General features: G+C 44.1%; 3 protein-coding genes across 6 annotated transcripts; 1 reads left to right on the top strand and 2 right to left on the bottom strand.

Annotated features, from left to right (window-relative positions):
* Window positions 1–209: 209 nt before the first annotated feature.
* fah (fumarylacetoacetate hydrolase (fumarylacetoacetase)) lies at window positions 210–11,184 on the bottom strand. The gene is made up of 14 exons (XM_084476513.1): window positions 10,995–11,184; window positions 10,727–10,837; window positions 10,365–10,486; window positions 10,207–10,256; window positions 9,637–9,727; window positions 9,102–9,199; window positions 8,918–8,970; window positions 8,193–8,292; window positions 5,339–5,469; window positions 4,551–4,626; window positions 3,262–3,308; window positions 2,412–2,513; window positions 1,943–2,060; window positions 210–823 (listed from the first exon to the last, which is right to left on the bottom strand). Exons 1-14 carry the CDS (start codon window positions 11,157–11,159, stop codon window positions 747–749), a joined length of 1,341 nt encoding a protein of 446 aa, XP_084332639.1. The 5' UTR covers window positions 11,160–11,184; the 3' UTR covers window positions 210–746.
* Window positions 11,185–11,389: 205 nt separating this feature from the next.
* zfand6 (zinc finger, AN1-type domain 6) lies at window positions 11,390–21,633 on the bottom strand. Of its 3 annotated transcripts, none has more exons than XM_084476519.1 (6): window positions 21,207–21,633; window positions 17,130–17,281; window positions 16,279–16,396; window positions 15,471–15,565; window positions 13,054–13,152; window positions 11,390–12,233 (listed from the first exon to the last, which is right to left on the bottom strand). In XM_084476519.1, exons 2-6 carry the CDS (start codon window positions 17,272–17,274, stop codon window positions 12,085–12,087), a joined length of 606 nt encoding a protein of 201 aa, XP_084332645.1. In that variant the 5' UTR covers window positions 17,275–17,281; window positions 21,207–21,633; the 3' UTR covers window positions 11,390–12,084. The 3 variants fall into 3 exon arrangements, with proteins under 3 accessions (XP_084332645.1, XP_084332643.1, XP_084332644.1); XM_084476517.1 differs by lacking the exon at window positions 21,207–21,633 and adding an exon at window positions 19,533–19,783; XM_084476518.1 differs by lacking the exon at window positions 21,207–21,633 and adding an exon at window positions 18,772–18,845.
* On the top strand, window positions 18,985–23,645 carry mthfs (5,10-methenyltetrahydrofolate synthetase (5-formyltetrahydrofolate cyclo-ligase)). Of its 2 annotated transcripts, XM_084476515.1 has the most exons (4): window positions 18,985–19,083; window positions 19,957–20,106; window positions 20,382–20,649; window positions 23,092–23,645. In XM_084476515.1, the coding sequence occupies exons 2-4, from the start codon at window positions 19,987–19,989 to the stop codon at window positions 23,316–23,318; spliced, it is 615 nt and encodes a 204-aa protein (XP_084332641.1). In that variant the 5' UTR covers window positions 18,985–19,083; window positions 19,957–19,986; the 3' UTR covers window positions 23,319–23,645. The 2 variants fall into 2 exon arrangements, with proteins under 2 accessions (XP_084332641.1, XP_084332642.1); XM_084476516.1 differs by lacking the exon at window positions 18,985–19,083 and having other exon boundaries at window positions 19,881–20,106.
* The last annotated feature ends 2,358 nt before the right edge of the window (window positions 23,646–26,003 follow it).

Here is a 26,003-nt window from a genome sequence, read left to right as displayed (position 1 = left end):
GCCATTAAATCTGACAGCTGGTATTCCTTTCACGATCATAAAAATGTTGCAATTATTACAATATAGTCTGGTGTAGTGCTTTCACTTACCATTGACTCTCCAACCCACAACCCAACAGTCTGGAGGAAGTAAAGTTAACCCAGAAGTAAAGTGTCAGCAGAATGACAGACTTCAATAAAAAAAATAATAATAATAATAATAAAAAACAGTTACAAATAGAAGATTGTATTTTATTTAAGGAGCCAAGAAAATGTTTCAAGTAAAATCAACTTGACCTACGAGAAAGCAGGTCCAAAAAAGAAAAGCAGGTCCATTTTAACTCAAATTATGACAAAAAGTTTCAGTACGTTTTTTTACATTTTATTTCAGTAACAACGTTTTGAATAAAGGCACTTTAAAAAAAAACCTAAGCGGCTCCTGAGTAAAATTGATGAGAGGGTCACAAATGATTTAAGGCTAAGTCCCCACATGGCAAAAACGATTTCAAACCCTTTGTGGACTCATTGAAGAGTCATCAAACTTCATATACTTCTGCACCAACTAAACGCTGTGCAATTGCCCTTTCCAATGGGTTGAAATCATACTAGATATGTCCCTTGTCGTCCATTGTGTAGTGAGACCAATAGAGGGAGAATTAAATCATGTTAGCCGGAGCACCACGCCAATAGTGTGGAGATGATTGATGCGTTTGTGATGGACGGACAGACGCTGGACAGCTGGGCGTCGCCGGGGACCGCGCGGTGGTCTCATGGTCTCAGCGCCGGCTGAATGGTGCCGACACAAGTCCCAAAGCCCACCCGGTATCCGTCTCCCTGGCAGTAACCTTGACAGAGAGCAGGACAAGGGGATTTCCCTTAATCACACAACAATCATGGGAAACAAGCATGGGAAATCACCATTGTTGTCAACCTCGTTCTTTAGTTTGTGATCACGCAGTATGAACCATCGAGGAGTCAATGAATCAGCAAAAAAAACCTGACAAATACAATGACAATGTAATAGTTATACCAAAAGAAGCCAAAAGTGTGATGGTTCCCTTTTCCCCTGCAGCAGAGGTATTAAGGAGGCAGGGAAAGCAAATGGAGAGTGAGATTCAGATTGGATAGGGATGGGTTTCCCCTGTTTCTAGTTTGAGTCTCACTGTGTGTTTGTGTGAGAGAGAAAGAAGGAATGAAAGAGAGAAAGTGGGGGGGGGGGGGTGATAGAGAAGAGGAGAGAGACGGAGAGCGGGGGGTCGGAGAGGTATGGGAGAGAGAGCGAGGCTGTATTGCAGCAGAGCTTTGACTAATGGTTTCCATCTGCAGAGCTGAAGGCTCTCTTGGCCTATCCCTTGCCACCAAAATGATATTTTGAGTGAAATTCTGGACACACACGAAAAGTTAAAAGAACAGGGTGAGAGAAACAGATGTACAACAAAGAGTCAAACTTCAACAAGCGTGATAAATTATTAGCAGCATAGCGCCAAGATACCAAAGTTGTTTAGCAGATTAAAACCAGAAGGGTGTTAACACGCTATAGGCCGGGAGGAAGGGAGGGTGTATCAGCTATCAACAGGCTACTGCCAGTACTCAGTCTGGTGAGGGAAAATTATATATATATATTAAATTAGTTATATGATAGCTAAGCCTAATCTGATACTGGGCCTTTCATATCTCATGATGATGAAGAAGTTTGCGTGATTTGATGTCGTTCATCTGTTGAGCAACAGTCAACTGTATTTCTCAAGAATTTCTGGAACATGACTGATCATTTCATTGTTATTATTAGATGTACTATTATTATAATCTCGATTAATATGATCCAGGGAGCAGGGAAGGGTTAGGCAGCTTGCTCAAAGGATGCCTACAGGTAGACATGAACGTAGGCAATCGGGAATCAAACCCAGCACCTTTTCCGCTGGGAGTGGAAGGCCCATCAGCCTACCTCGCAGTCGGACTCCTACCTGTGATCTTGACCTGGTCTCCGTCCTGGAGGAAGGTTCTGGTGTGTCCCCCACTGAGCTCCAGGTTCTTGGACCCCCTCCATGACAGCTCCAGCATCGAACCGAACGACTCCGGCTCCTACAGGGGAGGGGGGGGGGGAGTGGTGCTCAAACTTTACCGTCCCAAAGCTTGGTCGAGTGTGAATAAAGAAGTAATAAGCCAAGGCCCTTCCTTCCTTAATGGTGTGATGAACATGATAAAGGTAGGTTTAGCACAGCTTGTGAAAGCAGAGACACTTTTGGTTTTATTATTTCAAGTTTGGGGGTTATTTTTGCAATGAAGACAACCCTTTTCGGACAAATATAATGTAATGAATAAGGATTCCCATGCATGGCCCTACACCCAGATTCACCCCTCAGACACCCAGGTCCACCCCCCAGACACCCAGGTTCACCACACTTGGTCTCAGACACCAGGGTTCAAACTCACAGGTCCGCTGATGGTCCCAGATGCCAGCAGGTCTCCTGGTCGCATGTTGCAACCGCCGACGCTGTGATGAGCCAGCTGCTGCTTCATAGTCCAGTACATATACTGCAGAGAGGGGGAGACAGATGGAGGCAGAGAGAGAGGTTGGTAGAGAGAGGTAGAGGGAGAGAGAAAGCAAAACAGAGGGAGGGATACAGGGAGAGACATAAGGAGAGAGAGATGCAGAGGGAGACAGAGAGAGAGGGTCATAGTTGTGCTTTAAAGGATTAATGATGGACCTTTTGGGGCGTACTCTTTGTTGGTGTTTGAACTTGATAGTTGGTATTCTTGACAAAAAAAAGGAGTAGTCTATGCTTTTGGTAAGATCAATATTTGGTTTGCTTTCTTTTTTGTTATACGTGAATCCCATGTTGACTCAACAGCCCCCGGCTACGGTTAGATGAAAAAACATTTTCTAGCAATGTAACTGAAAAATATCAGAGAAAATAATGAAGGGGAATAAAAACCTACTCATTTCACTTCAGCCAATTATTTCATCATAGGCATATTTTATGAGAGAACATCTTACCGCACGTACGCATGGACGCACACACACACACACACACACACACACACACACACACACACACACACACACACACACACACACACACACACACACAATAACTAAAATAACTCACAAACCCCTAAGGGGTGAGATCTCCATCTTTGTGAACTCAACACACACGAGTCTCACGCACACCCATCCTACACCACATCTATCATTTTTAAAATGAGTCTGTATTCATCCTTCTCCTTCAAAGTGGCCAAGATAACACAGGTTGTTATTGACCTCCGTTGGTAGGGCTCTTACCTTGAAGTTGGACTTGCATATGGTATCTTCCTCCGTCATGTCCTCGCCTTGAGGGAAAGAGAAAACACAAGAGGGGGATGAGAAGGACACCATCTAGGGCTAGGCTGTGGCGTGATCTTCACCTTGATAAATAAAACCGTGACACTGTTATGATGTATGAATCGTAATGTGAGCGTAGCGTGTAAGTGCGTGCCTAAAGAGTGGTGGGTCGTTAAGCACATCAAAACACTCAATTTGGAAGAGGAGAGAGAATGAGATAGTGGGACATGTCCCACTATCTCATTCTCTTTCTATATATATTTCTGTATGTATACAGAAAGAGGCTAAATGTTGGAGAGGGAGAAAGAGAGAGGGTGAGTGACTGTTACAGGGCTTTCAGACCAAAAGGTGAATACATACAAAGTCAATGCAAAGATGCAAAAATATGCAAATTTTCCACCAGGCGGCATGGATGGTTTGAATGGCCCGGCGCTAACGACCTGGTTCACGTGGATTTCACATCATTCAACTCATGCGAACGATGCAAAATCGTCATTGGCTGGAGTTGAAATATTTCCACTTTTCCGCGATTTTCGCCTGATGCTAAATAACTCGCGAGAGCAACCTTGCCCGAGTAACTGGTGTGAACGCACCTTTAGAGTGAGTGAGTGAGTGAGTGAGTGACTGAGTGAGTGAGTGAGTGAGAGAGAAAGAGAGAGAGACTAAAAGCATATACCAGTAATTCATTATCCTGGACGCCCTCAGGGTATTTTCCGCAACACAACAAGTGTCATTCTGACCCAGACTTGTTGAATAGCTGAGTGTGAGAACCAGTGTACATACAGAATATCCCTAACATCAAACTGCAGGCGCTGACCAAACACCACTCATTGCAGATGCCGTTACTGATTGGTAGAAATCAGTAAATGAGTAGAGAGTGATTATTCTCTCCATAGGGTAAGTGACATCACCAACTAGAGCTGACCTGGTGCCACCCCTGCCATGCCGTGTTTTGGGGGTTTTATTTCTTATGTTGGGTTAATTTTTAACAGGTCGACCACCAGCAGGAGCCCATTTGGTGGGTTGGCCCCTGACATAGGCTGTGTGCATGTGTTTGTGAGTGAGTGAGTGAGTGAGTGAGTGAGTGAGTGAGTGAGTGAGTGAGTGAGTGAGTGAGTGAGTGAGTGAGTGAGTGAGTGAGTGAGTGAGTGAGTGAGTGAGTGAGTGAGTGAGTGAGTGAGTGAGTGAGTGTGTGTGTGTGTGTGTGTGTGTGTGTGTGTGTGTGTGGGGGGGGGGGGGGGGGCTCTTACCTTTGAGTGAGACAAACAGGTTAATGTTGAAGGTGTAGTAATCGGTGTGGCGCAGGTAGGGGAGGGGCTCTGGGTCCTGGGATAAAGAAAAGCAGGACATCAATACTTTTTTTCTACCAGCCAACAATAAACAAACAGATATTACTCTTGATACTACATGGTTAAAGTGGTACAATTGAGTTGTGTTAAGAACCATGTTGTTGATGTTGGCGTTATTGTCAATTGCAATTATTCATAGTGTGTATCGTCTATGGTACAGGAGCATCTCGCCTGTGTACTATTAAGTTATTTAGCAGATGCTTTTATCCAGAGCAATTCATTTATTTAGAGAAGCGTTACAGGGCCTGCTCAGGGAAGCCTTCAGGGTATACTTCCGACACTGGGGTTGGAACCCAGAACCTTTAATCTGTAAGGCCCAGTCCCATTTCTCTCCCCTTAACAAGAACACTTGCTTTGAGTGCCCTTAGCTGCAAGTCAGCTCCCGAGCTGGGTAGCATTCAATGGTTGATATTTAAGGGAAAAACTGCACTCCCCCTTGCTCCCCTAAGTATTGGGACACCCTACCCCTTTGCGGGAACGTGCAAAATCTAGGGTTAGGGCTCAAATCTAGGGGAAGGGGGAGAATTGGGACAGGGCCTAAGTCCAACTCCCTAGCCCCTCGGCCATCCTGGCCTGCTGTGTCTCACAACGGTCCTGCTAGTTTTGATGCCATGTGTCATATGTGGTGGCCCTTGGCATCCCTATTAGGGTCGGATCAAGTGGACGGTATCGTATGTGTGAGTGGTCACCTGTATGGCGTTGGGCTCGATAAAGGGGAGGAGGGCCTCCATAGGGACCACCCATGGGGAGATGGTGGTCCCGAAATTCTTCCCCAGGAAGGGCCCCAGCGGGACATACTCCCACGCCTGGATGTCCCGAGCTGGGAGAAACACACACACAAACAGAAGACTGTGTAAGTACCATACACCTTGCAGATGTGTGCATCAGATATGATCACAGGATTCAATACAAGACAGGATGCTATGAATATATTAAAGCCCTGGTTTATGGAATATCAAATAGGTAATGGGAGGCCGCTGGTGCTTTCAAATATAATTACATTGGTGGCAGGGTTATTGAATTATTGAGTCTTTTTTTCAGGGCTTCTCCACTCAATCCCTCTGCGTTTTATGCGCCATATATCTGTTACTATGAAGATGGAGTGCTCCAGGCTGGATCCAAGTTCAGGGCTGGAAAAAATGAGTTTGTGGATAGTCTGGATGTATTAAAGGATAAATCTTCCCCGTGATTTATTATTGGGAGAATGATATTCTCCTAATAACGTATATGGGAGTCACCAATTTGGCACGTTGATAATAGACGGGGAAAGTGTCAGGGAAAACAAATATGCCAAGATATCCTAAACTATTCTGAGGTGTCAAAATGTGATTGATGTGATCCGTTACACAACTGCCAAATCCAAGCAAAATGCATCATTTATAAATTCCATGAAGACAGGTGATAGCGCAAGGAGAATCCTACAACTTGGACCGGATCATTAGTAGGGGAAGTTTAGGGGAGGGAATCGCCTAATATATTGAAATCAAACAGCAACAACATTATCCAATAATGGTCTTTTTCCCCCCGACACTTTAACGCACAGAGACGGCTCATTTGGTCAATCTTTTCACTCAAACGACTGTTAGAAAAGAGGAGTCATTAAAGTGATCGTATAGCAGCCATTTACGTTGGCGAATGCTAATAGGAAATGGCAGGGGAAAAGCAGTGAAACCCTTTTATCTATAAGGGATTTACATTCATTCACCTTAGATTTCCACAGCATACATTGTATCACATAGAAACATTGTTTTATGTCAATAAATAACAAAACACACACACACACACACACACACACGCACACACACACACACGTTTGTGATACATTGTCCTGCGCACACTCGATCGTTAAACGTGGGCACTCTAGTTGTGTTGGAGGCTGTTCTGCTTCCTCTACATTCCTCTCAGCCCATAAACAATGTCCGTCGCCACGCTCCACAGTAACCCACCCTGTTGGCTCCGGCAAGAGGGGAGAGGAAAGAGAAAATAAAAAGGGCTATTTGTTGTGGGGGGGGGGGGGGGGGGGCGAAATTAAAAGGCGGTCCTAGTGCCTGCCCTTCCTAATCATCTACTTCAAACACACAGAATGTCAAGTCCTGGCATGGCTTGACAAGCGCAGCCGGTTAACCGGATTACGGGCTGCGCCTGAATGTGTAGCCGAAGCTATAGGGAGAAGTGGGCAGGAGAGGGAGCTGTGTTGGCGGCGAGATATCGACCGCAGAGGAGTGCGCCGACGTGCACATCCATTTTGTTTCGCTGTTGTCGACGGTCCCACCTGGAGACCACAGTCTGACAGTCTGTTTTGGCTGTCGATGTTGTTGATGACGTCGACGGGGATTTGATCTGATGGAACGCGCCGAGGCAATCAACTTGATATTGAATGTGTTTGATATTGGTTTTAGTATCAGCCGCTGGTTTGAGCTTAATTGGTTTCGCTACATTTTGTGTGAACGCCTGTATGGGTGTTTGTGTATATGTCTATATTTGTGTTTGTGCAGATGTGTGTGTGCGTGGGTGCGTGTGTGTGTGTGTGTGTGTGTGTGTGTGTGCGTGGGTGTGTTTGTGTGTGTGTGTGTGTGTGTAGATATGCGTGCGTGCATGCGTGCGTGCACGCGTGCGTGTGTGTAGATGTGCGTGTGTGCATATGTGCATGCGTGCGGGCGTGTGTGTGTGTCTCTAGGTAGGGCATATGGTCAGGCAGAGAAGCTACAGTAAGCCTGGTCCAACAGAGAGATGAGACGAAGGGATTCAGCTCTCAGCAGCAGCAGACCAGCCAAGCACACATGGCACAGAGGGATTTAAATTCACCTGCATGGAGGAAAGGGGGGTCCTAACCCTGCTGTAATTGGTGGTTGAAGCAGGTGAGGCTGAGGACATTGGGGGTCAAGCTCAGTTTCTTTCGGATGCTAGTTAAAAAACCTATCCGTTACGACTACTACCATGCCCCTAATAGTACTCCAGGAACCCATAGGCAACATACTAAGCATACTGAGAGAGAGAGAATGGCAGGGAAGAGAGAGAGAGAATGGGAGAGAGAGAAAGAGAGAATGGGAGAGAGAGAGAGAGAGAGAATGGGAGAGAGAGCGAATGGGGGAGAGAAAGAGAGAGAGAATGGGAGGGAGAGAGGGAAGAGAGAGAGAGGAAAAGAAAGAAAAAATGACAGAATGAAAGAAAGAAAGAAAGAGAAAGACATAGAGAGAGGGGATAAAGAAAGAGATGGAGAGAACAGCCGCTAATGATTCATCTGTGGGGGATCAATAATACATATTCCCGAGCAGCGTTTCTCAACCCATTGGAGTCTCAACTAAAGGGGGCCAGATATGAAGTGACTAGACTGGTCATCCATAATGTAGCGACCCATTATGACAGCACCCAGAGAGAGTCCTGTGCTAATTGGCCCCCATTCATATGGCTGCGAGGGGGGGGGTCTGACACATCACCTGCTGCACGGAAGAGCCATGGGGCCGTCCATACAGGTGGATCAAGCACACACATACACCCCCACGTGTGTGTGTGTGTGTGTGTGTGTGTGTGTGAATCTCGTACCACTCCAGTCATTCATGAGCACCATGCCAAAGATGTGCTCGTGGGCCTTCTCAACAGGAATGGGCTCGCCCAGAGGGTTCCCCTTGCCGACGAAGAATGCCTGGGAATGAACAAGAGGAGGACAATTTAGATGAAGCGGTGGCAGCAGGAATATGAAGATGGCTGCCGTTTACAAGTGTGCTGTGTACATCGTAGTTTGTAGGCCACGTTCAAAGGACGACGTTATTATGAACATACTCTGCCGCCATCTAGAGGCCAACCATGGTATAGTGGCTTATGAGAAAGTGTTTATACTGTTTTTAATTTGCTGTTAGGGTCTTAAAACAGTCGGTCTTCTTTAAATGTATGTGTGTTATTTAAATGTTTTAATATATTAATATAATTATATCATATAACATATAATCATATTTTTCCATACTCTTTGTTATTACAATGTTTCTCTGTATATACTGCCAGAGAAAGTCTGTTATGTAGTGTTGTGTAGCAATGCTTTAAATGCATTTTGTTTAACTTTGAGTACTGCAAACTAGGCCGACTAAGCGCTGCTTAACCAAGGCCACTCTCTATGAGCATCAGCAGCATTAAAATATATTATACTGTATATTAATTATATTATAAATATATAATACATATTCCCAGAGGCTAGACACAATCAACCTTCTGTTTGTTTAGGTGACCCTGCGTTGGGAGAGATAAAATACTGGAGGAAAGAGAAAAACCAATACCATTTCCAGTTCAATGTCCAGCTGCTTGGAGGCACCAAACACGGGGGGCTTGCCTAAGAGCCAGCAGGAAGGTAAACAAGGTTATCAAGTGTTGGCCCAGTGTAAGCAGTGCAGAGCTTCTGCACGAAGCAGGGGCTGAGGTGAAGCCATGCAAGACTTCATTAACATGGAGGTAAAGCCTTACTTTGGTCGGGTCTCATCTGTCCAGAGGGTCTTCGTATGGGGGTCTCTGAGACCACCACAGAGGACGCTCTGCCGTGGTAACCAACAGGAAGACGAAGCCTGCACCCCCCCACCAACACAGAGACTGACAGTGTTGATACTACAGGAACGACTCGCACAAAACAACACTGTATATATACAATCTGATTCAAATGTATAGATCATATGGATATACCTCTCTGGAATTTCTTTTATTTTTTTATTTTTTTTAGTATTTATTTCATTTTTAATGATGTACCTTTCATCCTTGTTTTGGCAACATAATTGTGTTTTCAATACCAATTCACTCTTTTTTTATATTGTATTGAAAGACATCAACCAGAATTAGTCTCATATGGATCTAACCAGGTCCACATCAGTAGCCTCTTCTTTACAGAAGAAGACGTTGTGTGTGCTACCTTACGATTTAACAATAACAATAACAACAACAACTTAATTGCTTGGTTGATGCTTTGTGTTGTTAACTGTGTGTTAACATGTTGGATGGGAAACCATACCAGTTTGGCATCAGGGCATTCTCCTTCCCTCTGAACATGATGCCAACGTTGGTGGCATGGTCCTTGGAGGAGTAGAAGTCTGTGTAGTCACCTGGCGGGAAACAAGATGGGATTATTAACCAATAGAAAAACAATACAGCTTGGGGAAAATACAGAAGAGGAAGGGTTGAGATGTGTCAGTTTGGCTGAGCTCAGGAGGACGAGCGGGTTGATTAGCAATCGGTAGGTTGCCAGTTTGATTCCTGCCTCCTCCTAGCTGATTGGCGAGGTGTCCCTGAGCAAGACACCTACCTAACCCTAACTGCTCACGATGAGCTGGCTGTCGCCTTGCATGGTTGACTGTATGGCGCAGTATACATGTGTCTCACTGATTGTAAGTCACTTTGGATAACAGTGTCTGCTTAATGCCCTAAATGTAATGTGTGATGCATGTGCGATAAAACACAGCACAAATGTGTTACCGGTTAAACAATGCAACACACTTTTTGGACGCTTCATCTATAAAAACCACATCTGGTCTTGTATGAAAAATATTCAGTTGTGCAGTGATGACAAACGCAGGTATCCTACCTATCTCTGCAGGAAGATGCATACGGGCTGAACTCTGTGGCATAAACGCTCTGAAGAAAGAGAAGAACAATAACGTTTGTTAAAGTAAAGCATGGATAGCTGTGGACACACAAGTCCTTGAGCGTAAGGTCAAAAGGCCAAACAGACGCAGGCCCAACCTGGAACGCATGCTGACGTCATCCCTCAGCGTGGTCTCGTTGGCTGAGAGCAGAAACTGCAGGGTCCTCCTGGCCTCCTTCCACGCATTGTAGCCCAGGCCCATGAAGCCATTCAGCGTCGTCTGCATGGTAATACAGTGAATTACTCAATGTCAATGCTAAAACTATAATACTTTGGGACGGTCCATTTATTAGTAGACCAAATGCCATATAGTCTGTAGTCATGGTCACGCATAACTGCAGTTAATTGATATGCAAATAGGCAGGTATTGCTTAATCCATAATGATAGGTCAAGAGTAAAAAATTTGGTTAACTCAATACAACGCGCAATGCACAAAAACTTTAACGCAAATGTTTGTACCTGATCAAAGACCTCCTGGTGTTTGGAAAGACTAGGTCCTGTGAACAAGGTCTTGATCACACTCAGATCTAGTATCTGATCTCCGATGGCTACCCCGATGCGATGCCTCGGCTTGGTGGAGAAAATAAGGACATCATGCATAATCATACATACCAAGCAATACGTAAATATCGACCGAGCAACATCAATTGAGTTTTTCATTGTAGTTCCCTGGTACACACAATCACAGCCTAATCTTCACACATGTATAACTTTACTGCCTACTTACGTTATCTGCAGTGGAGAATATCCCATAGGGCAGATTGTAATAGGAGAAATCTGACTTTTCGACTACTTTTATAAAAGACATTTTCAAATGGCAGTTGTATTCCGGTAGACTTTCCAGAGCAAGCAACAGCGTCAGTAACCACTTCCATATGTTCGCCAGGTCCATTGAACTGTCCCGCCTCCTCCTCACAGGCCAATCACACGCCGTCTCTTATATCCTCCCAAATCTAGGGCCCCTAACTCGAAACGGATTGAGGATGACTCAGCAAGATGGTCTACTTTGTACCAGGGAAATCCCTGTTAAGAGCCATCTTATAAATGCTATATAATGTCTAACCCAACTCCCAAACTCTGCTCATGCAGTATAGATAGATGAAGTGGCATTGGAAGTGAAAGAAGACTACATTTTTATTTTAATCATAACTAAAAACCAGTTAAAACAAAAATAAATACAGCATGAAAAAATCCTGGTAATTTTAGTGCACCCATACATGAGCTATATACTTAACTTAGGAACCCACAACAGCGACCATACAAACTGTTAATCATTCATAATAATATGCATAACACCCTCAACAGAACACTCACTAAAATCAAATAAACTATACAAAATTGATTAGTTAATCAGGCAGCAGTATCGGGCCTGATGTGATTTTCTTATAAATCCTGTAAAACAAAATTGATTCTGTATTTTTACAGTACATTTGGTAATTAATCATGTATTCACGCTGTACAAATTATTCCAAAAAGATTCCCGATGGGTTACCATGCAGCCTTTAAAAACATTTTTAAACTTTGTGTAGCCCAAGTCACCCCCTTTTCTCTTTTACAACCAAACATTTGTTTCTAGACTTTTTCAAGCATTTGTAAATTCTAATATCTGAACACAAGCAAACCTCAATCACATATACAGGGCAAATCAAAATAAGAACCCAGACAACTTTTGAGTGGTATGTATGCTTTAAGGCCCACAAGGTCAACCGGTAGGGTTGCAGAAAAAAGAATGGGGGGAGAAAAAAAAAAGAGAGGAACTTTGTTGATCACCCAAAAACAGTCATAGGCCCCGCCCCCCCCTGGTGTGTTGCACGCGCTCAGATCTTCTGGACCTTCTCCGCCACGACCACCGGGTTCTCCTTCTTGATCTTGGCCGCGGCGTCCGCGCGGTAGTCGAAGGTGCAGCCGTGCAGGTCCGAGTAGCGGTGCGCGCCGCAGAACACGTTTCCGCATCGGCAGTCGAAGCCTGCGAACACACAAAGAGGGTCGGCGGTAGAGCGGGCTGACTCGAGCGGGGTAATCGGAAGGTTGCTAGTTCGATGGCCGGCTCCTCCTAGCTGGGCGGCGTCGAGGCGTACCCTGAGCGAGACACCTAACCCTAACGGCTCCCGACGAGCTGGCTGTCTGCCTTGCATGGTTGACTTTACTGTGAATGTGTGTATCAACCGGTGTATGTCACTAAAAGCATCTGGAGATCACGGAACTGGGATGAGCACAAACACTGTTGTCCGCTCTGCGGTTTTGACGTAAACAATGTGTACGGGTCACATGATGCCGGAGCCTCGACGCTAGTGTGAGGGGTGTCTTGGGTGGACTACATTGGTCATGTCATGGAGGAGGAACTTCTACCCAAAGCATCTCACAGTGAGTGCAGGTACATGGAACTAGGGAGATGATCAGAGGTAGACATCTGGGTCAATCAAGCCTACAGGTTAAGCTGTGGACGTGAGGACGGAACCCAGTACCGTTGGTTATGGCGGGAAGGATAGCGTTGTGGGATCGAGTGAAACATTAGAGGCATTGGGTGTGTTGCTGATGTTGCTGGTGTGTTACTGCAAACCCAAAGGAATCAAGGTTGTTCAAAAAATATATATAATTATAATAATAATAATAATAATAATAATAATAATAATAATAATAATAATAATAATAATATAATAACTATTAATCATTTACCCGCAAAAGTGGTGTCACTAGTAACTACGACCTGTGTGTGTCTCTGTTTTTTTGTGTGTGTGTGTCTCCCTGTTTGTGTGTGTGCGTGTGTGCGTGCGTGTTACACCTACCTGTGAGGCCCACCTTCTTGCGGCAGGTGTGGCAGCGGTTCCTTTTGGGTGGGGGCTTCTCCTCGCCGTCCTCAGCTGCAGGGGTGGAGCCTTCTGATGCTGAGCGAGGAACATACAATTGCTATCGATATTGATGACAAAGTGATGACAGGGTTTTATAGACAAGAGTCAAGCGTTAAATGCATTTGTAGCGATTGGGAATCCAAAAATGTCATGTTTCGGCCTGAGGGAGACATAAGAAAGATTAACTGGATAGAGGGGGGGTTAGATGGAAGACCAGTTCAGTAAGCTAATGAACTACTCACAGGGCAGCTAAGGTTGGTCTTTGTAGAGGGCTCACTGCATTTAATCAAGACACTAAACCACAGGCAAAACCTTTTTAATTGGTGACGTCATTTTTGTCAAAATGTCTGTTTTGACAAAAGTTTTAACTTCCCAGGATATAGGAGAATGCACTTTGGAAAAGTCTCCATTGTAAAATGACAATATTGGACTTGTGATAGGTCCCGCCCACTTGTGACCTCGCAAAGGGTGCTGCTCTTTGGACAGCACATCCAACTCGAATTTCAGCTTAATACAAATAATCCGTTCCCGGTCAGGGAAATCTTGGTACAAGATTTCTCGTTACACAGTCGCATAACATTTTCACTTTTTGATAGAATTAAACCCAACGCTAGGAAGAAAATGTGTACATTGACACACATTTGTATTGGTATCTGGTATAAAATTGTAACATACAACTAAACAAAGAAAGCAACAACTTTGAGTGGAAAAAAAAGAGATAAATCTCAGGCCTCAACGCTTTCCACTAGCACACCATATACAGAAAAACATAGAAAAGACTAAATGGTGTGGTTTGGACGGGACTCACCCTTCTCTGCCTCTACACTGGTGCCAGCAGCAGGGTCCTCTATCTTCCGCTTGCCTGTGCCTGAACCCTGTCCCTGGGAGGGGCTGCTCTCTAGCGGTGCTGTTCCCTGGCTGCTGGGAGCTGTCCCTACAGAGCTACCTGCTGCTGCTGCTGCTGTACTCTCATCCCTGGTCTCAGGGCCTCTTGCTGCAGCTGGGAGCCAGGCAACCACAAGGAAATGGGGGGAATATGGACGTCTATGCAATGGGGTATTTGAGCCTGGCCACTAGATTGCTGGTAAATGCCTAGGAGGTAATTTGGGGTTACAGCAGCAAGGCACATTGGATTTATTTTGCATTGGGTTTTGCATTATCTGTTCCGGAGCACACTTATGCTCCAACAGTTTTCCCCCCGTGGTCTTGTATGAAGATGGACATGGTAAACTATGCCATTTTGTTACCATTACTAAGATAAGGCCGTATGAGAGGTTTTTGCCAGTTTCCCCAAAACACTAAGTAAGTATTCATCAAACGCAGTTAAGGCTTTTTGTAACGCTGCGGTGGAGTATATACTATATACTGGAGTGAAGTGTAGCTCATCTATGTCATGACGAAGAGACACCGGCGGGGTGTGTGCGGATGTGTGGAGCTCTGCCTGACTGGAGTGGAGTGAGGTTTAGGTTTAAGCTTCTCAGTATTACGTCACGTTGTGTGGCACATTTCATACATAACCTCACTCATTACATTGCTCATGCACAACGACGGTACTGAACTAGAACCCTCCATTTTTTAAATCTGTTTAATTTGCTCTTTAAAAACTTCCAGTAACTTTGGTGAAATATTTGTAACCCAGGACCCAAATACGTACGACAGTGTTTACAAGAACACACACGTCCTCTGCATGCCACACCCCGCCCTAAAGACTACCGATTGGTTCTGCAAGGCAGGTTTAACCCTTATTGTTCGCAGTTTCAACAACAAGACCTGGGAGATTATCCCCGCTCTCTAGTTGAGCTAAGTCATTAGATATGCTCTAAGCAGAGGGGTGCCCACCCCGATGGTTCACCAGGTAGAGTCCGTACCATTAAGGCTCAGTCCTTATAGCAGCGACCCGGGTTTGATTCCTGACTCTGGTCCTTTGCCGCATGTCCTCCCCTCTCTCGCCCATATCTTCCTGTCTAACTCACTGTATCTTCATGAATTAGAGGTCACGGAGGAGGATAAGGTACGGCGTTGTTTGGTGGGACTATGGTGGCGCCGGTGTGAGTGCTCTCTCTTGAAAATAATGGTTATGAGTTTATAAGACATTGTGTGTCGGTGGACAGCGTGCTCAGTGTGGGACCCCCTTGAATCAACTAGCAGATACAATGAGAAACAGGTTCCCGGCATTTTTGATTTGAGGGAGGTCAGGCTGATGGGCTATCATTGGCGGGTATTTGAGTGTTAAAGCTGTTTGTTATCTATACATGGAAGCCGGGGGTCAGACCTGTAGTTAAACAGGAGACAGAGGTCTAGAACATGCGTGTACACACGTAGCGTACAATAAACAAAACAAACAAAAAACATACTTGTACTGATTACGTCGTCTGTATCGGGGACGGCTTTAGCCGCTGAGCTGCTCTCGTCTTCTTCCGATGGGGCGGTGGAGGTTGTGGTTACGTTGCTGAAACACACAACAACAAAGAAGAGCACGGCTGGAGTGAACAATGAGATGTTTCCGTGGGTGTTTCACAACAAAAGCAACATCTGGGCCTTAGATAAGGGATAAGTTGATAATGGAAACACAGTGGGGGTTACGGATCCCAATGGTTACATGGTGTTCTGTGTGATTTTCAAGAAAAAAATAATTGGACAAATTATTGGATATGAACCCATCTTTTACAGATGTTTTAAATTAACCTTCTCTGTGAGTGCCTTGGATCAACTAAGCGATCCACTTAGTTCTGGCTCTGACTAGATTCAAGAGGGATGTCTCACGACACAGTGAAAAACATTAGATCACTGGAGAATGTGAGGTTATGCATCTGGCAGTACAAAAAAGTCCTTTTATAAGTCGAAACAAAAATATAGTTCCATTTTCACACACACACACACACACACACACACACACACACACACACACACACACACACACACACACACACACACACACACACACACACACTGGAAGAAGGGCATCGAAACATTTCCTCAGACCCCCTTATCACAGCATTCAGCAGCCAAATGTGCCAAGAGGGTAACATAAATAGCTTGATACTCCCACCAGAGCAGAGTTACGAAGTAACAGAGATACAGCCAACTGCAGAGACCAATAGAAAAACAGACAGACCGACAGTCATTCCGAAACAGAAGCTTAACTATGGTCAGGTTTAGTACCTGCTCTGTCCTGATTGTGTGTCTGCGTGTGCTGTGCTGGCAGGCGGGGGTATACTGCTGCTGGTCTGGCTCTGTAATAGAAACGAATCTGCTGTGCTGCTGGCGGCCGAGGACGAATCTGAAACAACAGAACACATTTCATTCTCCAATCGCTGCCTGTAGGCAGCGTAATCGGTGGAGTGAGTTATTGCGAGTGTTGCTCACATGTATAGGTAAGATTATACGTGTGTGTTGACTAGCTACTGTGGGTGTGCTTTGGGTCTCTATTTCAACCCAGGAGGTTAAATTAAGCTTTACCCTAGCAGCAAGGATAATGTCTTTGCATGGCAACACTCGGACGAAACAGAATAATGGCACACATAAACACACCTGAATGGAGCTGATTGGTACATGGTACTTGGGAGGAGTACTGCCCGTACGTATATTAAAATGGCCAAATAGTTGCTATCTTCCCCCAGGAAAATAAGACCATATTTTAGTATACGCTGGACAATTTCTCAGAGTAGAATTATACTTTTATCCAACAGTCTTGACACAAGCATGAGATAAATGTGTTCTTCACACAGGGACAAAAGGTCCACTATAAGTAAGTGGATCCGCCATCTCGATTGATTAATGAACGCATAGAAGCAGAGTGCAGAGCAGTTTGCCTGGGATGAGGTCACACTGTAGCCAATGTTTTGATATCATTGAATATAAATAGATAACCCCAGAAAAAACAATGTATTTCATTCCACAATGGTACTTAATGGATGAGCTTATTTATGGGTCTACTACAGTAGACTCTAGAAAACAGTTTAGAGTGGCGAGCACCTGTTGTGGCGACACAACAGGTGAGCAGCTTTCCCCACCTGGTGGACCACCCCGTCCATTTTGCCTCTGGAGGAAGTCTTTGTAGCACACAGAACACATGCCGTTGTTCCGCGGGTTGGCATAGAAACCGCAGCCGGTGGTGCAGAGCATGGGCCCTTGGCTCTGGTTGGTTTCTTGGGCCATGTCCCTCCTGTGGAGACAGAACAGACCGGGCATCAAGAACACTGCACTGATGCAGTGCATAAAAGGTTTTTTGGGACATTTGATAGAAATAAGAATTAGTCCCAATATGAAAATGTCCTTATGTTTCCAACTTCATAATGAAACAAAAATATCTAAATTATCCCCCTCTCTAATAGCTTATGATTGTCAGCATTGGTCAGAAATATACAATTGTTGCATCCCTAATGAGCCACATAATCAAGATGAAAGGGTATTGGAACTAGCCAGCTTAAATAAGTGTGGCTATTGATAATAATAGCCTAGAAAAAAATACAGTTGGAATTGGACGAGCATTATATGATTGGTTAACCTAGCTGATTGCTAGGCAATAACTTACGGAATTTATTCCGTAATTATTAATAACGTTAATAGAGTATTTCAGGCCTTTCCTCCTCTTCCTAGCCTCTGTAAACAGGTACCAGAGGGTAGACATTAGGAACATGAAGAGTAGATTTGATGACAAGACTTGATTGTATTGGTTATAATGTAATCTAGCTTTGCTACAGAGGCCAAACTGAGCAAAACCAGTGTACTGTCACCTGATGTAAATCGAAATTTGATTTTAAGAGTGGATGTGTGGGAAACAAATAATAAAGGGAACAGATATATAAACTAAGGTTGGAAGTCTTGGGTTCATGTCGAATAACCCTGAGTTTGTATTCACACCTTGGTAACGGCAGTGACAAGGGGAGACTGGGTTAACATTCCCAACATTAACAAGAACAAGTCAGTGTTTATGTGGAATGTCTTATGAGGAGCGGGACATTTGAGATTCCTAGTGTCATTTGGTGAACTACATACACAAGAGGGGGTGATCCTGTACATGGGTAACATATGTATTGTTAGTAGCATACATTATAATGCATGTCAACAGTTATGATCAGATTTATAACCCTAATCAGCCTTGATAATAGTTTCATCAGTGGCTTCCCTAGACCTAGGTCAATGTTATTTTTCAAACCAAACAATGCACAGAAACACACACATTGAGATTCTACAGATTGTTGTTTACGTGGAAATGTTATTCGACCAATAACTGGAAGTTGATTACATGTAAGAGTTTGAATGTCGGGTGTTGTTGCCAACACCCGAGAAGACTGACATCAAATCACTGTCACCAGTAAGTAATGGGATGCTGCCAGTGCCCACTACACCCTCCTCCAGAGAGACGTTGTAAAGCTCGTTGTGCGACGTTTAAAAACAGCGAAACAACATCTGATTTCTATCAACCAAACTCAATCAACCGCTTTAATCACAGGGAGATACAAGTTGATCATATCACTCTACAATGACAACCAACCCACTGCCATTTCCTGCTTCAACAACCCTCTTTTGTCCCGACAAAACACATCTGGATCACATAAGCCCCAAGAAAACCAAACGAGTCAAACGTTCCCTGAAACACAAAACGCGTCAAAGTTACACATTGTCACACATAAACTTTTGTCTTCCACCAACCTCGATTATTGTGCAAAATCCCCTCTCCTCTTTCCTCCTCCGTCTAGCAGATAACACCCACCATCCTATGTCCGGAGCCACAGCGCAATAACACATCACACGCTGCCATTGGCTGCCTGCTCCCAAGACCACACCCCTACCACCCGCTCATTGCGTGAGAGACACGTCAATCATTGCGTTTTATCTTCTCCAGTAGGCACTAGTCAACAGCCGGTTCGATTCTAGTCTACTTGAGGGGGGAAGGGGGAAAGTCCAAAGCACACGGTCCGATGACAGCTGAGGGGCGACCAGCCGGGCCATACAGGACCAGATGTAGGAACTCATCTACGGTTACTTTACGAGTGTCATGCTTAGCCGGAAATACAACTGCTACTTATTTTTATTTTTTTAACTTATATTTATTTACTCTATATTGTATTGTCGCTGCTATATGGCTGTTGGGGAATCAATCATAATAATGTTACTCTAATGTTTGTGTATTTGTACAATAAGTAAGATGTAATAAAAGTTATTCTGATTCTGAACATTCAGAATCAGAATAAAGTAGTAAAAACACTCCTGTTTGAGTGTGTCATCATCACCCGGTCTGGTGAGCCAAGCGTTTCCTACATCAGATGAACTACATAGGATCAGAAACCAACCACTAAGGGTGTGGATATAGTACATTAAAGCGTCCATTCTACCCCATGAATAACATTCATATGTATATATAAAGAACCCTCCCGGATTGGCATTGACTTAATGTGTTCAGACAGCCTTACCCGGTTTTTATTCGGCCAGCCGGTCTTCTCAAACTTTTCTCGTGATCTGAAACGGGTTATTGAAGGCCAACGTATCTAGTTACAAATAACTAATCCGTCATAAATGTACCTGGCCCCTTCTATCCTTAACGAGTTTTGTTTAGGAGGGGAAAAAGTAATACAAATAAGCACTAGTAGCGATCTAATCCCTTTAACTCTCCTCGCCTCGTCGGAAGACGAACTAATCTCCTAGTTAGAATTAAAACTACACACTCGGAGCGCTTCCGGTGCGCGTCTGACGTCACGCAGACATGCGCAGTAGCGCTGCAGCCTGACAGCTGTGTGTTCCCCTGAGTTGTGAGGATCAATCATTGATTGCACGGGTTGGTGAAAACGTAACCAAATACAAAGTCTAAAATAAGGTTTTAACGGTTTTGGCCCATAGAACCGCAGTGCAAGAGGTTGTCCTGAACTCATGGCGAGGATGGCTGCCCTGCGTGCAGCCAAGCAGGCTCTGAGGAGAGACATCAAGCAGCGTGTTGCAGCGCTGAGTGAACAAGAAAAACAACGACAGTCGAAAGTAGTTTCGCAAAAGGTAAGTTTTGCAAAACGGTTCTTTGCTTTCTTTAGAAATCCAACGTCACATCCAGTTGGAAGCATGCATTCATGCATGCGAAGTATTGTACCCGAATGAGGCATGCAGACAGTATTTATATGTGTATATTTGTATAATTAGATATAATGTACATTGTGTATATATTTGCTGTACTATTTGGGATTTGTCTTTCCATTTCTGGTTGTACATCACAACTTATCAAAACTGCCACCTCTTGCCAGTGATATTCTCCTCTGTCTCCCAACACCTTCCAGCTGTTTGACCACCCCAAATATGCGAGCTGTGATCGGATCGCGGTGTTCCTCAGCATGCACGACGAGGTACGTACGGAGGAAATCCTCCAGGACCTGTTCGCCCGGGGCAAGACCTGCTTCATCCCCAAGTACCAGTCCCAGGGAAGCAGCCACATGGACATGCTGCGGCTGCACAGCATGCAGGACATGGAGTCGCTGCCCCTGACGTCCTGGAACATCAAGCAGCCCTCTGACGACGACCTCACTAGGGAGGAAGCCCTGGCTACAGGTACACACCTCGACACTCAGCTAGGAGGAGCCAGGGATCGAACTAGCAACCTCCAAGTCACCAGATAATCACTCTACATCTAGCCCAATGGCTGTATGCATGCGTGTTTACAAACAAGTGAGATGATGTGTGCTTATCATTTGTGGTAGGCTAATTCAAATAATACATTAAAGAACAAAGCAAATGTAATCTCAAAGTTGCATACATTTATATATTTAGCAGCCTATGCATGAATCCAAAAGTCAGGCTTAGAACAATCAAAAGCCTACCATCCAAGTGCTTTAAACTAGTTACAAAACCACTGTACTGAGAACAGTCGCAGAGTAGCCATAGGATTCCTTTGGCTACAAAAGTCATAAAGAAACATGTATACTGATTCCTATGATAGGAATCAGTATACATGTTTCTTTATGACTTTTGTCACAATTATGACATGTGCGCCTTATGTGTAGACTACCATACAAATTACATAAATAGAAGATGCATCATTTGTCATATCAGAATGGCATGTGTTTAAAAAGGTAGACGCCGCATTTGAATATACATGGTGTACTTACCACGGCTTATCTTTCACTCTAGAAATGGCTGATTGTGTTTGTACTTCAGTGGAGCAAGCCTGTTTTAGGATATGCTCAGCCTGGGGACTAGTGGTAAAGGGGTGGCTCCTATCTCCTTCTAACAGACCTGTTGTTGATGCCTATTTAAGGAGGAGACCCTTTTAAAGGACTACTAGTCGGAGAACATGTTGGAGTATGACCCTAGTTTGCGTTTACTTGTTTATTTTTGTCACGTTTCTTTCTGTTGCAACGCACAGAGTGAGCGGTGTGCTCTAACTGCCCTCTGGTCAGTTTTGCCTTTCGTTTTTTTAACAGTTTATGGGAAACTCAGTGCGAAAGATGACCACTAGATGGCGACATTGCATTGGTGCTGACTTGGCATGGAGTTGAGCGCAACAGATCGCGGTAATCTTCATTTATTTCCCGGTTTGCTACGGGCTGGCAATTAGTTTATAAAGAGTGACGAAGTTTAATATATTTAAATGAATGTATGCAAATCGGTGTGTAATGTCATGTAAATGAGAAACGTAGCCTAAAATTTCAAGGGAAATTCCAAATGTCTTTTCACCCTGCATAAGGCCATCCTGAACATTTAAAGCGTTTTATATCGAGAAAATTTTAATTGTGCTTTCAAATGTATTAGATTATGATACAAATTGGCTATTCATTTATTGAACTCACACCTTTATCCAAAGCATTTTAGTGGGAGCTTTGGATAAAGGTGTATCCCCTTGATGGGGGTGGGCAGGTAGGGGGCGTGTGGCTGAAGGAGACCTACAGGTAGATCAGCCTTTCGGGGCTGCTACTTGACCATGCTACTGCACTCATTCACCCCCCCAGATGAGGTCTAGTGTTTAGTAATCGTCTGATCTCTGGGTAAACGGTCTTGTTGATGGGTCCTGCTCTGACAGGGGTTCACAGCTAATCTCTTTTGTGTTTTGTGTTTTTATTAAAAGATGTGTGATAAAGCACATAGGGAATCAAATTAGTCAAGTGAGGAGTTCATTTTGTAATTACTGGTGGCGTATTACTTTAAACCGCTGCATACATGTATTCATGCTGTCATATTTTCAGAAGTCTAACGGTTGGCGCAGATTATCTCTAGTGATAAATGATCTTGACTGATGTGAAAGTGAATAATAGCCATGATGCACAGACACAGTGACAAAACCCATTCAACAGCATCTTTGGGACAATGCAGAATGTCACTTGCACAGGAATCTATCATAAATTGCCCACCAATGACCTTGATTAAAGACGGACCCATTCAACCAATCGAAGACACACTGGTAATCAATTTGCAAGATTGTCTCAGGAGCAGACGCACCAGATATCTCCACAGAGACAGAAATAAACCCGCTGAATTGTAAACTAGGCAATAAACACGAGAACAATGAGTGTGAATGATCGTAGATGTTGTCTGGTGATGTTGGCTTGTGTTAGTTATTGTGGTGATCCACATGCACCTAATGGTTTCATGTTTAAAGATCCCATTTTACAATAAATATGCATATGCTTTGTGGCGCATCATCGGGATCGGGCGTTGGGGGCAAGATAGTTTTGTGTTTTTGACTCCTGGCTGAAAGGTTGCTGGTTTGACCCTCAAAATCTGCACTGTAGATATCCTATTGAGATGCACTGACCCTACCTGCTACTTAATGGCATTTATCTGTAGTTGCTTAGGATGAAAGTGGATGTTAAACAAATATTCTAAATAAATGGTCAACGGAGTGCTTTTCTAACCCGTGGCCACTCAAAGCGCTTAAATACAAATGCATTACGGCACAATATAGTGATGCATTATTGGAATCTCTCAACTCCATCAATTTTTCAGACCACCAAGGTACCATAAACTGTACTTTGTTCTCTGTTGTTCTCCATCCAGGTGGACTGGACCTGATCCTGATGCCCGGCCTTGGCTTCGACCGGGCGGGGAACCGCCTGGGCCGAGGGAAGGGCTTCTACGACAGCTACCTGGAGCGCTGCAGCAGCCACACCCGGGGGAAGCCCTACACCGTCGCCCTGGCCTTCAAAGAGCAGCTCTGCCCGGACATCCCTGTGGACGACAACGATGTGCTCATCAATGAGGTCCTGTACGAGGACCTGGAGTAGGTCTCCAGGGCTGACGACAAGCTAACCAGCTCGCTAAATGCTAGCGTAATAACTAGCGTCAGTATGTTTGGCTGATTGCGGTTCACTGGGGAAGAGTCCTGTTCTGAATTATCGCCAGCCTCTCTTCTTGGATGGAATCACAGGCGCTTAAAGGCTGTGTTTGTTACACAGCACAGGAAATCTTCTTGGCGTTTGTATTAATTGGAAAGAAATGTGAATATGTACAACTAATTAACTATATTTAGAATTTTTAATGATTTTTCTTTCGAAAAACAGTTATTTTCTACAGTGTTCAAAATAATATCCTAATAAATTAGTTTGAGTGGATTTGAACGTGTGTTTCCAATACTTTCACCTGCTTCACATACCTGAAAGACAATAGCATGTATTGTATATTGTACTATAGTATGGTATAGTCAGCACAACATAAACAGGAGTAGACGAACAGAAACACAATAGCTACCAAACAATGTTGAATTGTATACTTATTTTTTCTTTAAGAAACCAATGACAATCTCAATCTAAAGTGTGTCTCAAGTGTGTCCACTACTTCTCAATGATGAACATTGGTTTATTAAACATGGATGAAAATGTCATTGATTTAAACCGTGAAGAGAATTGTGTTCTAAATGGTTCCCAACTTACTTAATGTCAAGTAGAGACATCCATCTGATTCTAAAGAGTGACTCCACTTGTAAAATCTATCTTAATGGGATGGAGAGCTCATGGGTCTTAGTTGAACAGTGGATCCCTTTACGTGAACACGCTGACAAAATAGCCTCTATCCACACCCTCACAACCACGACTCTTTTGACATATCTTATCATTTACATTTACATTTAGGGCATTAAGCAATAGTGGATGATCTTATGAGGATTCTCATTGTATTTCATATGTGAAACACCTTCTCTGTACATTAGGCCTATGTCTCAGCTTTACAGATGCTTTACTGTTTTCAAACTTAGAGCTACAAAGGAGCCTATATGCATACATCCAAAGCCAACACAATCAACAATTAGTATTACATAGGCATGTATGTATAATGATTTGCATTTATTTACGCTAAAGTATGGACGAGTTGTAAGAAAATATAATTAGCAATTTAATTAGCAATTAGCAATTTAAACTTCAAAAAGCCCCCATGGCTTTGATCCGTTCCGCCGTAACGTCCTTTTAGGTGGTTATTATGGGATATAAATGGCCGCTGCCTCTGCCGTTATGTAAGAGCATACTTGTTATTAGCATGCTAGCTGCATTATCTCTATAGATTATTATTTGCTTTGATTTCCCACGAAAAAAAGACAAGCCAGCTTTGCAATTAGCCCCCTCTTTGTTCTGAGTAGTTAGATGTAACAACAATTCCCTGTGTACGGGCTGTGCTTATCCAACAGTGCTACTTGTCAGAAGCATTGCAGTGTGACAATCAGGCCCAGCAGATGGGTTATTAGCATATGTAGGGTGAGGCAGACAACCATTGTGATGCGTGTTTGTGTGTGTGCACATGTGTTTTATGTCCCTGTCACCTATATCTCCCTTTCCCCTTCTTCTTCTTCTTGGCAGTTTTACTACCACAATGTGTATGATGCCAACTTTAAGCATCCAGTTTGAATCCCACACACACACACACACACACACTCCTCACCAGTGTGCAGGAGACTACCATGACCGATGCTGTCCCCTGTATTCTCTTCTCCCCCCCTCGCCCCATCTTGTATTATTATTTTGGTTTGTTCTCCTTCTCCCTGCGAGCTGATAATGCTGGCTGCTTAATCACAGACAGCCACAGCCCGCGGATGATTAATTAAAGAAATGAAATCTGTTGGGGTTGCCAGATCTGCCAGAAACCCAGCATGGCTGCTCATCCCTCTCAGACACTCACACACACACACACACACACACACACACACACACACACACAAACACGTACACACGCATGCACGCATGCACACACACTCCAATGCGCATGCACACACTCACACACACACACAAACACACACACACACACACACACACACACACACACACACACACACACACACACACACACACACACACACACACACACACACACACACACACACACACACACGCAAAGACACACATACACTCACGATAACAAACACATGCAGACAGACTCCATCTCTCTCTCCCACACCTCTCTCTCTCGCTCTCTCTCTCGCTCTCACTCTCCGTCAGCTAATCCGATGGAGCTGAGGTCTGCCAAATGACAGGAAAGGCAACGTGCTGCAGAGATCCGTGATGTTGCTGTCATTGGTTAGTGGCTGGAGGGCATGCCCTCTAGCAGGTGACACTGGATTCTGCCCCACATCCATCAAGTCCCAAAGCGGGCTGTTGCTTTGCTTGTGGGGGACGGTGGACATATTTTGTCCAAACATGGATGAACTACATTGTAGAAAATCTGTTTTACATCTTTGTCAGGTTGGCTTTTCATAATCAGCCTGTAGAGAACTCACCAGTTTTTTTCTGTTGAAGCCATTGTGTGTGTGTGTGTGTGTGTGTGTGTGTGTGTGTGTGTGTGTGTGTGTGTGTGTGTGTGTCTTTGTGTGCCTGCGCTGATGAAGTGTGAACATGAGCATGTTCCAACTGGACAGTGTGAAGCGTCCTCTAATTTCATCTTCTTCATATTTAGTCAAGTTCTAATTAGCTTCCTTAATTACACGTGTG

The sequence above is a fragment of the Micromesistius poutassou genome, assembly GCF_964030765.1.
Source record: "Micromesistius poutassou genome assembly, chromosome: 12".
NCBI lineage: Eukaryota > Metazoa > Chordata > Actinopteri > Gadiformes > Gadidae > Micromesistius > Micromesistius poutassou.
The sequence above is the reverse complement of the archived record's forward strand: the minus strand, read 5'-3'. Positions and strand labels throughout refer to the sequence as shown.